The sequence below is a fragment of the Paroedura picta genome, chromosome 8 (genome assembly GCF_049243985.1).
Source record: "Paroedura picta isolate Pp20150507F chromosome 8, Ppicta_v3.0, whole genome shotgun sequence".
Classification (NCBI taxonomy): domain Eukaryota; kingdom Metazoa; phylum Chordata; class Lepidosauria; order Squamata; family Gekkonidae; genus Paroedura; species Paroedura picta.
In genome coordinates this window covers 14631628-14645697 of record NC_135376.1, presented here as the reverse complement: position 1 = coordinate 14645697, position 14070 = coordinate 14631628, and the positions used below count along the sequence as shown (strand labels likewise).

Genomic DNA, 14070 nt, shown 5'->3' with positions numbered 1-14070 from the left:
GTTTTTTTTTTCCCTCCTCTGTCTCTCTCGTCAAAACACTATCCAGGCAGCCCAAACTATCTGACAAAGGGAGCTTTGAGTCTTGAGCATTTGTAACCTGAATATCTTATAGGTCTCTACAGTGCTACCAGGTTCGGATGTAGCTCTTCTCTTACAGACGCTGGAACATAAGAAGAGCCCTACTGGATCAGACTGATGGTTCATCTAGTTCAGCATCCTGTCCAGCCAGTTCCTCTGGAGGGCTGACAACAAGGCAGAGAGGCCAAGGCCGTCCCCTGATAAGAGCCCTGCTGGATCAGGCCAGTGGTCCATCTACTCCAGCACTCTGTCTCACAGTGGCCAAACATCTGTCCTAGAGGGCAGACAACAGGTCACAGAGGCTGAGACCTTCCCCTGATGTTGCCTCCTGGCTGTGGGATTCCAAGGTTTAGTGCTTCTGAATGTGGAAGTTCCCCTCAGTCTCCATGGCTAGTGATCCCTGATAGACCCATCCTCCATGAATCTATCTAATCCTCTTTTAAAAGTGTTCATTCCAAGATAGCCATCCACCTAATGCCCAAACTGTGTGTGTGAAGCACCATCAAGGCTGACATATGGTGACCCCAGCAAGGGGCATTCTGAAGAAAGTGAGAACCTAAAGTAGTTTGCCATTGCTTTGTTTTGCAGTCTTCCTTGGAGGCCCCTCTTCCAAATACCGACCCTTGCTTAGCTTCTGAGGTCTGATGGAATTGGGCTGTACCATGTTCCTTCCCTCCAAACTCCCCTCCAAGCCCAAACTAATTTTTTTCCCCAAAAGATACTTCACCCATTGCCTAAAACAGGGGTAGTCAAACTGTGCCCCTCCAGATGGCCGGGGCTCATGGGAATTGTAGTCCAAGGACATCTGGTGGGCCGCAGTTTGACCACCCCTGGCTAAAAGATGATACAATAGGTACCAAGCAAATATTATAGATAAGGGAGCTCTATAAGCAGGTGCTATCACAAAAAAGGCCCTGTTTCTTGTTACTATCTATCTGTCCTCTGAAGATGAGGGAATATGGAATACTCCAGGGGTAGTCAAACTGCGGCCCTCCAGATGTCCGTGTACTACAATTCCCATGAGCCCCTGCCAATGTTTGCTGGCAGGGGCTCATGGGAATTGTAGTCCATCTGGAGGGCCACAGTTTGACTACCCATGGACTAGAGCAGGGGTAGTCAAACTGTGGCCCTCCAGATGTCCATGGACTACAATTCCCAGGAGGCCCCTGCCAGCATCCGCTGGCAGGGGGCTCCTAGGAATTGTAGTCCATGGACATCTGGAGGGCCGCAGTTTGACTACCCCTGGACTAGAGCCATTGAAGCACATCTGTATAGAACTCAGCAGTCCTTAAGACAGGCCAGGCCTAGAACAGCCAGGGCTTTGTAAGTCAACCCCAGCAATCTGAATTTTGCTAAGAAACCAACTATATTCCTGGGATGTTCATTCAGTACTGGGAAAATGTGTTCCCAATCTTGGGGAAATGTGTTCCCAATCTGGCTGCCATTAAGTGCCCAAACATTTGCGTATGTTACTGAATGCCGAACAATAACTGATTAAGAGCCTTTTGGACTTTTCTCCTCCTCCCCGCCCTGTTTAATTTTAGTAGCTCTAATACTGCTGGGTTCAATATTAGTTCGTCTTCTCGACTAAATACCCCATACTCCCAGTCAGCATCACAAGCACAGATTACCTGCCCTAAAAAAAAAACACCGGAATTAAAAAACAAAAAAACATGGGACTGTAAAAACACCTTGCAACAATTCATCAGACAAGACAGGCAAGAGATCTTCTAATGGATTTTCTAATGGATTTTCTAATGAACTCCATCCAGACACAGGAACAACCCCTCCAATCAGAAGTATATAAAATGTCCAGCAGCTGTTTATGCGCTCCATTCTTTCGCAAAGAAAGATTCTCATCTTGCTACATCCTACCTCTGAAGATACCAGCCGCAGTTACTGGTGAAACATCAGAGATTGAAACTACTACACCATAGGCATACATTCTGGAAAACCCGCAACAACCAATGGATTCGAAAGTTCGTTTTGTCTAGAAGCAGGCATTGAAAAAGAACTGGCAACTTTTCAAAACGGGAAGAGTGAGGCCATCTCCAAAATACTGACAGAGCTGAGGAAGGTTCTCTTAGGGGCACAGCGGGAGGACACAAAGTATTAGGGGCCTTGATAACAATGGGAGCCCATAGAGACAGGAATGCCATGAGATTAGCATTCTTGGATGTGGGGGGAAGAGAGGGACTCTCTTTCTGGGAGCCTGCAGTGATTTCTGGCATCGCTCAAGGTCAACGGAGATTTGACTTCTCTGACAATTGCTTAGCTTTGAATCAATGGGGCACCCAAACGTTAAGAGTTAAACCAAATGGGAGCTGGAAGAAGAATTTAGCCTGCGGAATCAGAGTTGTCTAGAAAAGGCTGGAGGAGTCATTGGGCCATGCTGTGCTAGTGCAGCTCTATTCAAAGTCCTATTCAAATGACGTCTGAAGGATTTCAGAGAGCGGGGCAGACCGCCCAAAGGGGAGACCGATGGAATGATGATTAAGCCTGTTTATGCGGCGTCCCAATTCCAGAGGATATACAATATTAGGCACTATTCTGCCCTCTTTCCTAAGAACCCAGAACCAAATTTCCGGATAAGATCCTAGCGACTTTCCAGTCTTCTTTCTCAGATCTTGGGAAACTCTAGTTTCTGTTATTCCTTTATAACGAAAACAGTTCCTTCACTCCCTGAATGTCTATGTATCTGTGCCAATGAGGCCATTGAGGACCTTACCCATTATGTCTTGGATTGCCCCCTCTACCACAATCCGGGGAAAATTTATTGGGGAAGTATTGCCCATTGCCTGGGGCACTGCGAAACTTGAGGATTTGATTTTCCTGTGATCAGGTAATGCTAACAGAGTTGTGTTCTTTGCTCTTGCTGCCAGAAAAATTAGGTTCAATTTAAGAGAAGTAGAATTTCTTTTAACTTTGTAATCTGTAGCCAATTTTAGCTATCTCTAGTTACTAGTTTATAAGCTTTATACCACGTTACATATACATGTATGTATGTATTTAATAGTATTTAACTATGTATGGAGTATGTACTAGGTACAATTGTGACGGCCCATAGCTAATGCAATAAAACTTTTAGTACTAGTAATAGAGTAGCACTCTGCAATGACCCAAACAAGTCAAAATATTTTGGAAACAAATACACAGCAGGTACATTGATTTCATTACACCATGGGTTTCACCGACACTGTTTTATTACAATAAAATATTGTAAGAATTTCTTTGGTATCTTTGTTTTAATCCGAATTCTTGTGTTTTACATTGTGAATTTTGTAGTTACACTGCAAATGTTTTATATTGTTATGTTATGTTCATCTACAACCACAACCACCAAATATCTGTTCAGGATATCCATTGCAACCAACCCTTTGGTTGACTCTGCAGGACTTGAGAGTACACCAGACTGCCCAAGGGTGAGACCAGTGGTATGAGTATAAATTCAGCCCCCAAGTCAAGACAGCCCAAATTCTGCACCAAGAACAGTGCAGTTCTGCGACCTGTATAAATTATGCAAACAAAGCCAATTTGTTTTGCAATCTGAATTTTGCTTTATGCTGTCTCTGTTACCCAGGCATAATGCCAATTGCCACTTTGGAGTCAGGTAGGAATTTCCCTCCAGGCCAGGGATCCTGGGGCGGGGGGGGGGGCGTGTTGTTTGTTTGTTTGTTTTGCCTTTCTCTAGAGCGAAGATCGGGGGGATATGAATTTCTTGCATTGTGCAGGAGGTTGGACTAGATGATATTTGAGATACCTGTTGGCTCTGTGTTTCTGATAATAATAGAAAAGGGGCATACAGGACACTGAGAGCCGAATTAACTGTGGTCATGGCAGTGCTGGTGTAATATGACATTTGGCAGTGCAATTCTGAACAGAGTGACACCTTTTAAGCCTATTGACTTCAGCAGACTTGGAATGCTATAACTCTGCTTAGGACTGCACTGTAAACCAGACTCCAGTTCAAGTCATGAACTCATTCGGTGGCTTTTGCCGAGTCACTGTCAGCCTGTTTCCTCAGGCTGGTGTATGGAGGAGAATAGTTCTGACCTACCCTACACAAGAGCCTCTTGTGGCGCAGAGTGGTAAGGCAGCGACATGCTGTTTGAAGCTCCGCCCATGAGGCTGGGAGTTCGATCCCAGCAGCCGGCTCAAGGTTGACTCTGCCTTCCATCCTTCTGAGGTCGGTAAAATGAGTACCCAGATTGCTGGAGGGTAAACAGTAATGACTGGGGAAGGCACTGGCAAACCACCCCATATTGAGTCTGCCATGAAAACACTAGAGGGCGTCACCCCAAGGGTCAGACACGACCCGGTGCTTGCACAGGGGATACCTTCACCTTTACCCTACAGGATTCTTGTAAAGATCACAGCACAATAAAATACATGGGATGTTTCGAACCCTCTGAAATGCTACAGAAATGATAAGCATTATTATTAGAAATGCCAAATCTTTTCATACAGGAAAGGGGTTCAACCCCGGTTTGTTATCCTGACCTCTACGCTCACCAATTTCCTCCCCACCAAAGCCTTATTCATACCTCAGCTAGGGTTGGGGAGAGCCTCCCACCTCTTTGTTTCCTAGTACGACAAGAACTATCCAACAGACCAGGGGTAGTCAACCTGTGGTCCTCCAGATGTTCATGGACTACAATTCCCATGGGCTCATGGGAATTGTAGTCCATGGACATCTGGAGGACCACAGGTTGACTACCCCTGCAATAGATTACAGAATTTGTCCTAGATTTGAATGTATTTAATCCAATAATTTATGGTTAACCTTGATGCAATGTTATTGATGGAATCCACGCAGAGTCACATGAAATAAGGTGGAAAATAAGTAATAGTAATAGTAGTAGTAATAATAATAGTAATATTATTAATAACAAATAGTACTCATAGGGCAATCTTAACAAGAGTTGCACCCTTCTAAGTCCAGTAAAGGCAATGAACTTAGAAAGGTGTAACTCTGTTTAGGACTGCAGAGTCACGCTTCCTTTTTAAAAGGATGGAGATCAAAGATTCCCCTGGAAACAGAATTCCGTCAAGCCCTTGCGAAGCACCTTCCGCTTGGGCAGCACCACAGCCTGCCCCAGCTCTGCCCTTCTGTACATAATTCCTCTAAAATCCATTGTTTAATCCTCCTGGTTATATGAGCGCACCCGAGAGGGAACGGCTCAGCTCGGCTGAATGGGACCCTACCAGGTCAGCAGCCCCAACTTTTCCCATTTCCACCAGCGAACCACCTGGGTTTAAAACAATGAGATGCATGTGGACCCAAACAACCATTTATGGCAAAAATCAAGGGTCTCCTTAGGGCTTGCCTGCCGGCTACCACAGACCAGCTCTCTGCAAACTCTGCTGAGAAATGACAGGCACCCCCCTGCCTGCTTTTTAAATGGGTCCCACTTACCTGGTTTCCTGAGCTCAGTTTTGTTCTGATTCGATATCTCAGCCCAGGACAGAGGCCTGGAAGGTATGCGCACCACATCAGCATGTACCCATCCATCCCCACTGCATATACTATGCAGATACAGGTTGGTTTACTATGTTTCTAAAGGATCTGCTGCAATTTTAGCAACAACCCCAAGGGAGGAACCCAAAAGGCGAGAAAGAAGCTAGCCATCTAATGTAAAAAGCCCTTTGAGGCTTTCCCCCCACCCCCTTTTCTCTCTTTGTTTTTTTTTTTTGTGTGTGTGTGTGTGGAAGAGTTGAAATAATTTTAAACACAGACACACAATGAGTTTATTTATTTAGAAGCCTGTTAAAGAGAGTCTGGGAATTCAAATATTCAGTACGGACATTGCACAGGGCTGGCCAAGTGCCGAAATCTGACTCTAGAGGGAGAGCCCCATGTACAAGGAATCCGGGGTCTTCTCCCCTCCCGCTCGTGCAGAATACTTTTTTGGTGGCTTTTTTAAAAGTCATTAGTTATACCCACAAGCAGTATCTAAATTGTAGTCCAGCCCCATTGCCTCAATCAGGGAAACTTCAAAGGCCTCTAAGAGTGTTTAGCTTTTTAGTGCTGGTTCTGCAGCAATATGTCACACTTTTCAAAGGGCTGCGTAAACAAACCCTTCCCTTTTGTAGAAACATTGCTTAAGTTCTGGGTACCCCCCCCCCCGTGTAAACAGCGTTCATTAACAAGCCTGCCATTTTTCATCGGTGGCTGAGATCGATAGGCAGACCCATCCCTTGGCCTTGCTTTCTTGTTCGCTGGAGAGGTCAGCCCCCCTCAAAAACCAGTCAGAGAACGATGCCCCTTTCAGCGGGAAATGCCAAGGGTAAGTAGGCAGCCAAGAAAGGGGTTTGGGGCCGGGGGGGGAGTTAAGGAATCTTGAGAGAAGAAAAGAAACTGATCTAATTTTAGACGGTGCTCCAGGGAAAAAGAACAGAGCTCGGTGGGTGAGCAGTCTAGAATTTTCGGGTGAGATTTATCAGGCCCAGCTCATTGCCGGCCACCCCAGAAATGCTTTTTTTTTCTTCCCCCAAGCAGAAAAGAACAAGAGTCCAGCAGTATCTTAAATTCTAACAAAATTTGTGGCAGGGGAGGAATTTCTGTGAGTTTTTGCTCACTTACTCTGCCGCAAATTGTGTTAGTCTTTTAAAGCGCTACCGGAATTTTGCTCTTGTCTATAGCTACAGAGAGACTAAAACAGTCCCCTGTCGTGATACTTTCTCAATTCATATTTAGCGAGAGCCTTGGAGAAATGAAATCCCTTGGAAAGTAGTTATTTACAGCCGAGCCGTTCCAAAATCCAAAGCCAAACGGCAAGTCCCCACAATACCTTTCATGAGGACCAGCTGCCATGGCCCAAAACAGCATGCAAGTTGCTGAAAGCTAGCACACTGGGTGGTGTCATTTGGGCTGGGCCTCATAAAAGATATTGTGAAGACTGGTTTATTTGTGGATGTTGTCTGATGGAATTGGGCTGTACCAAGTTCCTTCCCTTGAAGGTCAATCTACCCCCCCCCCACTAGTTTCCCATCCAGATTACAAAGTGGCTATGAGAAAAGGTACCCATAGTGTGCATACTTGTTCGTGTGTCTGTATGCATTTTATTCACACATACAGACACACACTAATATGCACACATATGACACTCTCCAACTTATGTTACCTTGTATATGCAGTGCACTGCGTATGTTTCTCTGCTAGTACTGGGTAGATCGGATCCTTGTACACATACCCAAAAAGTATGCCGAAGCAGTGAAAGTTACATGTCAGATAATTGATGTTCTCTGTGCATGCATAAATAGGGTAATTTCCTCTCTCTGCGCCTGTGCATTTCATCCACACATTTCACCAAAGAAAGTCGAGAGCCGCTTGCATTTTTCAATCCCATCTGACTTTCATGAGTCATTTATTCCAAATGGGTGCAGGATTGTGGCTCAATAAAATATATGCAATGCAGATGTGTATTTCATGACGTAACAGCTTGCCCTATACACTCTACTGTTGTGTGCTCGCTCTCTCTCTCTCCCTGCTGTTGGTCAGCGACAGAACATCTGCTTGGTGGTAAACTTCTGCCTGGGACCCTGGAGGTCTTCTGCCAATCATAAGAACATAAGAGCCCTGCTGGATCAGGCCAATGGTCCATCTAGTCCAGCATCCTGTCTCACACAGTGGCCAACCTGGAGGGCCAACAATAGGGAAGAGCAGCTGAGACTTTCCTCTGAGAAGAACATTTGAAGAACCCTGCTGGATCAGGCCAGTGGTCCATCTAGTTCAGCATCCGGTCTCACACAGTGGCCAACCATTTGTCATGGAAAGCTATCAACAGGGCACAGAGGGCTTCCCTTGAAGTTATCTCCTGGCTGTGGGATTCTGACATTTAGTGCCTCTGAAGGTGGAAGTTCCCCTCAGTCACCAAGCCTGGTAGTCCCTGATAGACCCATCCTCCATGAATCTATCAGAATCAGGATAGATAGCACTGCCCATTGGTCTTACTCACTCCAAAAGTGTCTCATATCTTATGTGTGCATGCAAATGTTTGTGTGTGAGAGTGAGAATATATTAGATGACCCTGTAGACAGGTATCACAAGGAAGAAAACAGCAAGAGTCCAGTAGCACCTTAAAGACCAATGAAATTTGTGGCAGGGGTGGAGCTTCTATGAGTCATTGCTCCCTTCTTCAAGAAAAGGAACGTCCAGTAATGTTAAGGGAAGCAGCTTCCTTGTGAAAAGGGAATGCTGGCCACACCTGTTTGTTTACAACAGTGCAGGTACTGAAGACGGAAAACAAGGCGGCATGTGGTGGGCAGCACAAGATTTAACCAGCATCCCACCTTGGCCCTGGCTGCATACAAGCCAGATCCAGAAACTCAAAACTGAGCTTCATCCCCCCCCCCCCCACCATAGGTCCCTCAGACAAAGAGGCCCATTCCCATGGGCAATCTGGAATGTTTCCCTGACTTCCCATTCCAGGGGTGGCCAAACTGTGGCTCTCCAGACGTCCATGGACTACAATGCCCATGAGCCCGTGCCAGCACTGGCAGGGGCTCATGGGAATTGTAGTCCATGGACAGCTGGACTAGATTTGAAGCTGCTGCTCTTAACCACTGCACCAAGCTGAGATGTAATTGTAAAATGCAAACGCTTTGTATGTTTTTATGGAATTTTAAAGTGTTGTCAGATGCCCTGAGAGTGTTCCGAGAGAAGGGCAGCTGAGAAACTGAAATTAAGATGAACATAAATAAAATAATTTCCCTTTTGGTTAATTTACAAAGTCACTCCCCTCCCAGTCCCAGAAGAATGTAGATGCCCGTGCCTGAACTGCAAAGCACCTCCTTGTGTCATTGACCCAGCTGGAGCCGTGGATGGCTGTTAGATGCAGCAACACAAGCCCAGATCTGGCCTTGGAGACAGATTCACACCCCTGCCTTAAAATCAGGTATGAAAAGGGATACCAAGGGACAAAATATCAACAGGGAGAGATCTTAAATATACCCCCCCCGCCGCCATGACACTTCCTTTCTTCAAGAAAACGGGGTTGTTGTAAACCCACCCACCCATCTCCCTCCTCCTTTGAGAGAAGGTTAGCTTAATCTTAGCTATCAAACATAGTGACTCATGAAGCAAAAAATGCAAAAAGAAAAAGGGAGAAGAAAACAGGTCTGCGACTCCAGAATTTCACACTGTATAAAGAATAGAAAGACAGACAAGGGGAGGAGAAGGGGGTAAATCAAGTCAGGGGTCGATGAAGGCTACTGTAGTTAATCTCCTCTGGGCAGTTCATGAGGACTAGGAAGTTAAAGCAAAATTAGCTGGGTCTTGAGGGGTGGCTTGAAGTGAGACAGGGGGGGGGGGGTACTTTGGTAGAGTTCCGGGCAAAAAGGTCAGGAAGGAGGAGGATATCCCCTCTGACTCGGCAGTCCTAGGCCAAGTTGGTCCCATCTAAGCAGGCGGGGATCAACAAGGTTTGGGGTTGTAGTACTGCCCCCACCTCCCTACACGAGGGCTTAAACTGCAAGGGTCAGCACTCTGCACTCAAAGGGGGGGGGATCCAGGAAGCGTAATGTGTGCTGAGGGTGAGAGGGGTAGTTGTGGGGCAGTTGTGGGGCAGTTGTGGGGCAGTTGTGGGGCAGACTCTCGCCTGATGGAATCTTCTAGGACTGATGGTGTTGGGCCAGGCCACATGAAGGAAGGAAGGAAGGAAGGAAGGAAGGAAGGAAGGAAGGAAGGAGGATGAGACCATGCCAATGGTAGTAAAGAGGTCAGAGTCAAAGTAATAGCAAATAGCAAACCAAGATTTAGCACACAAAAGCGGGGGGGGGGGGGATTTGAACATGCAAAACCATTTTTCTCTTTAGGGGAGAAAGCCCTCAGACAGGGAGTGGAATCCCAAACCAGAGGGGTCCATCAAAGCAGCAGGTCTTATATTGCTTTTCAACAAGTTGAGCGTTCAGGTGATTGGGGGGGGGCGTTTTCCTTCAACTGTAGAAGGAGGGGAAACCCCTCAAGGAAGCCAAGGAGGGGAAAACGCTAAAGCTCGCGCTGCGGGGGGGGGGGGAGAGGGAGAGAGAGAGAGAGAGAGAGAGAGAGAGAGAGAGAGAGAGAGAGAGAGAGAGAGAGAGCCTGTTGTGATTTGGGAAGGAAACGCGAAGACCGCTTTGGCGGCAGAGGCCGGCCGTTCTCCTCCTCACCAAAGGAGCCGGCAGGCTTGAGAGGCTCACTACGGCTGGGATGGCCTGCGCGGGTTTGGGGGGTGGGATCCTGCAGACAGCTCCACCCCGGCCTGGGAGCCTTTTAAGGGGGGAGCAGAGCATCCCTCCGGAGGGTCCCCTCCAGCGGGCACTCGTGCCCGCCGGGATCAGGTGAGCGCGCACACGATCCCAGCGCAGCCTTGGATCGCGCGTCCCTCCGCCTGCAGCCCGCAGCCAGCCCCGCAGCTGAAGCCGAGGAGCCATTGCGCCCGATCCACGGCGCTTCGTGCCCGGGAGTGCAGGCGCCTGGTTGCGCGGGGCTTGCTGCTCACTGGGAAGCGCGCCGGGACTTGCCTTTCTCAGGCCCTGGCCCCCGGAGGAGGGGTCCCTTGTGTGTGGATCGCGCCCCTCTGGAGCCCAGAAGCGCCCTGGGAGGGGGGCGCGGCAGGGGTCGCCCCACAAGGAGAGGCTGGCTAACGGCGGCCTGCTCCCTGGCTGCCGGAGTTGGGCCACTTCGGGGTCGCTTCTCCTGCTCCAGTGAACGTTTTCGTTCTCGCCGGCAGGGTTTCGAGGGAAACCCGGGCCGGGAGTCACAAACGCGTTGCGCCGCGCCAGGCCCGATTAGGGGAGCAGGAGCAACCGGCTCTGCGCCCCCAGGCCTCCTCGAGAGTAAGTCGCCCTTCCTTCCCAACCAGCCCCCAAACCGAAAGCAAACCCGATCGACCAACTTTGCTTTTTAAAATGTTAAATCGATTCGTTCATTTTCGAAGTCACCTTTGAGCAACTGGTGAATGCCAGTTAATGCCGGGGGGTTGGGGAGGGGGGGTGAACTTCCTGCAGGCTTCCGTTTTTTAAATAAAGCATTTAAATAGGATGAGGATCTCCGATGAAACGTAGCGGGCGACGGCAAGAGAGGAAAACAGGACTGCGAAACAAATTATTTCGATTGTATTTTTCTTTTTCTTTTTTTTTACGGAATGCAATTAAACTTTCTGCCAGCTAGGAAGGAAGGAAGGAAGGAAGGAAGGAAGGAAGGAAGGAAGGAAGGAAGGAAGAAAGAAAGAAAGAAAGGAAGAAAGAAAGAAAGAAAGAAAGAAAGAAAGAAAGAAAGAAAGAAAGAAAGAAAGAAAGAAAGAAAGAAAGAAAGAAAGAAAGAAAGAAAGAAAGAAAGAAAGAAAGAAAGAAAGAAAGAAAGAAATTGCTTACGTCTGAACAGGGGGAAAAGAAAAAAAGAACCTGCTCAGCCCGGCCGTGCCTGCAAGCCAGCCTCCTGTTTTGCTACTGGACTAACCCGCCATCCCTGTCGAAAAGGAGGGGGGGTCTGCGAAGGCAGGCGACCCGGACATCTGCAGCCTCTTCTTACACTTCCCACTCACTCACTCACACTCACTCGCGCACACGGGCTAACTGGTCTGATCTCTCGTCGTGCCGACTGGACACATCTGCTTACAGCCGGGGTTGGGGGGCGGGAGAAACCAGCTAATCCAAGGCGGCAGGTTGGGAGGGGGGGGGGTCCTGTTTCCCAGAAAACGAGACGGTCACAATCCAATGAGCAAGTCAGCTTGACCCCCCCCCCCCCTCCGGCCAGCAAATAATCATTTTCTTACGGCCTGCAACCGAATTCCGCTTTCTTGGCCTTTTGGCCCAGTGGTCCCCGGGAAATCCGAACGGGTAACGTGCGGAGCCAGCCCAGGAGGGCAAACGGAAGGGGCGCTCGGCCATTTCCAAAAGAAACGCGCACGCCGGAGAGCACAGTCTGCGCTTCAGGGACGGGCTCTCCGAGGAGGAGGAGGGCACGGAAGCGGGCGCCACTTGGCCAGGCCCGGGGCTGCAGGCTGCAGCAGGCCCGCTCCGCGCCTTGCGCTGCCCAGGCCTTCCTCCGGCCGTCGGGGGCCTACCAAGCCAGCCTCAGACCCCTGTTACACTCCCGGTCCAGTCCTGCCTCGGCTCAGCCCCTGCCGTCCGGGGGGAAGGACGGAGAGCGCTTGGAAGGGACCGGGCCTCGACGGGAGGGAGACGCCGAAAAGCCCCGGCCCAAGCGCTCCGGCCGCTCTCCCCGCACATCGGGAAAGCCGGAGCTCCCTTCCCGGCCTGGCCTTCGGACGTGGTGTGAAGCTCTCTTGGAAATGGGAACACCACCCGGGCAGGCCGCGGCCGCAGGCGGGTGCGCGGGCCGCGGAAAACGCGGGGCTGCCGGGCCGGCCGAGGGCTGCGGGGCGGAGAACTCCGCAGAAAGTCCCTTTCCGCCCGGCCATTGCCAGGAGGCCGCGATCGAGGCCACGTCGCGGCAGGAGTGGAGGAGTCGAGGCTCCTAAAGCTCCCCGTCGAGGGGGGATCTCAAAGCACCCTGGACCAGCTGGGGGGGGAGGGAGGGTCCCGCAGGGGCTGCCCAGAGACCCACTTGAGCCACGGCGGGGAAACGTGGGGGGGGGAACCCCTCCGACTCCCGGGATGGGCGGCACAGGGGGCTCCCCACCTGCTGCTCAGCGGGACGACAAAATGGGGGGAGCGGGGGAGACCGGAGAGCTGCCCCCTGCCCACCGGCCGCAGCTTGAAGCTGGGAACGCCGGCGGGCTCCCGAGACGCCCTTCCTCCCCCGCCGCCGCTGCCGCCGCCTCCACGCCCTCCTCCTCCGGCCGCCGCCGCCGCCCCGCAACCTGCCCGAGCAAAAGCCGCCTCGGTCGCTCCGTCGCCCCGGGTTTTCCAGAGGGCCGACAGCGCCCACTAGAGGCGCGCGGCGCCTCAGCAGCCTCCTCCCCTCCTCGCCCTGCCCTGCCCGAGCGAGCAAGTTGCGAGCGCTCCGCCGCCGCCGCCGCTGAACTTTTGCTCAACTCCGCCGCCGGTGCGATTCAGCCGCCGCCGAGGCCGGCCGCCCGCCCCCCCCCCCCGCCGCAACTCCCGTCCCCTCCCCTCCGCCGCCCCGGCAGGCAAACAAACACACAAGCCGCGCCGGGCACGGGCCGGCCGGCCAGCCAGCCAGCCGAGCCCGGCTCCCCTCTCCGCGTCGCCGAGCAAACCCGGCCGCCTCGCCGCTCGCCGCGCCTCTTCTCCCCGCCCGCCCGCCCGCCCGCCCGCTTGCTCAGGAGGAGGCGAGCCCCGATCCCGGCCAAGGGGGGCCAGGGGCCCTTCGCGGCTGCCAGGCGCTCCCCCCCCCGCCAGCCCCGAGCAGGGGGTCCCTCCAGCCCGCCTCCCCCTCCCTCCCGAGACCCCGGACGCCTCTGAGTAACCCGGCAAGGGGGGGGGGGGAGCGCGAGGAAGCCAATGGAAAGAAAGGGCGAGTGCACCTACTTGTGGCTAGTTTCCGCGCTCTGCCTTTGGATCGCATGGCGGCCAAGTTCCCGCGGACGCTGCTTGGATGGCGCCGGGCGGGGGGGTGCTTGGGGGGGGGGAGATCCACGGAGGTGGGTGCCCCCCGCGCTCTTTCTGGTCCTCCTTTTATTTCTCCTCCCCCACTCTTTTCTCTCTCTCTCTCTTTCTCACTCTCTCACTCTCTCTCTCTCTCTCTCTCTCGCAACCCAAGGCTCGCTATCTCTCCCGCATTGTCAGTTTGGACACCTTCGCACATGCGCACGGGCGGCTTCTCCCGCCTGCCCCCCCCCCTTCGACGCTCTCTCTTCGACATCTCCCGGGCGCTGCCAAAAAAAAAAAGGGGGAAAGTTTGGCGCGATCTTTCACTTTTGGAGGGGGGGGGGGATCTGCTCGGAAGGGCTTTGCCAGGCAGCGCCGAGGGAGTCCGCCGCGGAGCCGCGCCGAAAGCGGGCCGGACAAGCGCGGACGGGGCAAACCGACAGCTGGGGTGGCCGGGATCGTCGCGTGGGAATGGCGTGCCCGGTTGCGTGTCAG

The 14070-nt window shown here is 51.6% G+C and overlaps 1 protein-coding gene across 14 annotated transcripts in view; it reads right to left on the bottom strand.

The window, feature by feature from the left end:
• MECOM (MDS1 and EVI1 complex locus) overlaps window positions 1-13681 on the bottom strand; it is a 539689-nt gene extending 526008 nt beyond the window's left edge. For 3 of the 14 annotated variants that reach the window (XM_077348464.1, XM_077348466.1, XM_077348469.1), the window contains exon 1: window positions 13516-13680. In XM_077348464.1, the coding sequence (XP_077204579.1) occupies window positions 13516-13552 (37 nt within the window). In that variant the 5' untranslated portion in view covers window positions 13553-13680. Of the gene's footprint in view, window positions 1-13515 lie in introns of all 14 variants that reach the window. The other 11 variants (XM_077348467.1, XM_077348472.1, XM_077348473.1 and 8 more) reach the window with 7 other exon arrangements.
• Between the last annotated feature and the right edge of the window lie 389 nt (window positions 13682-14070).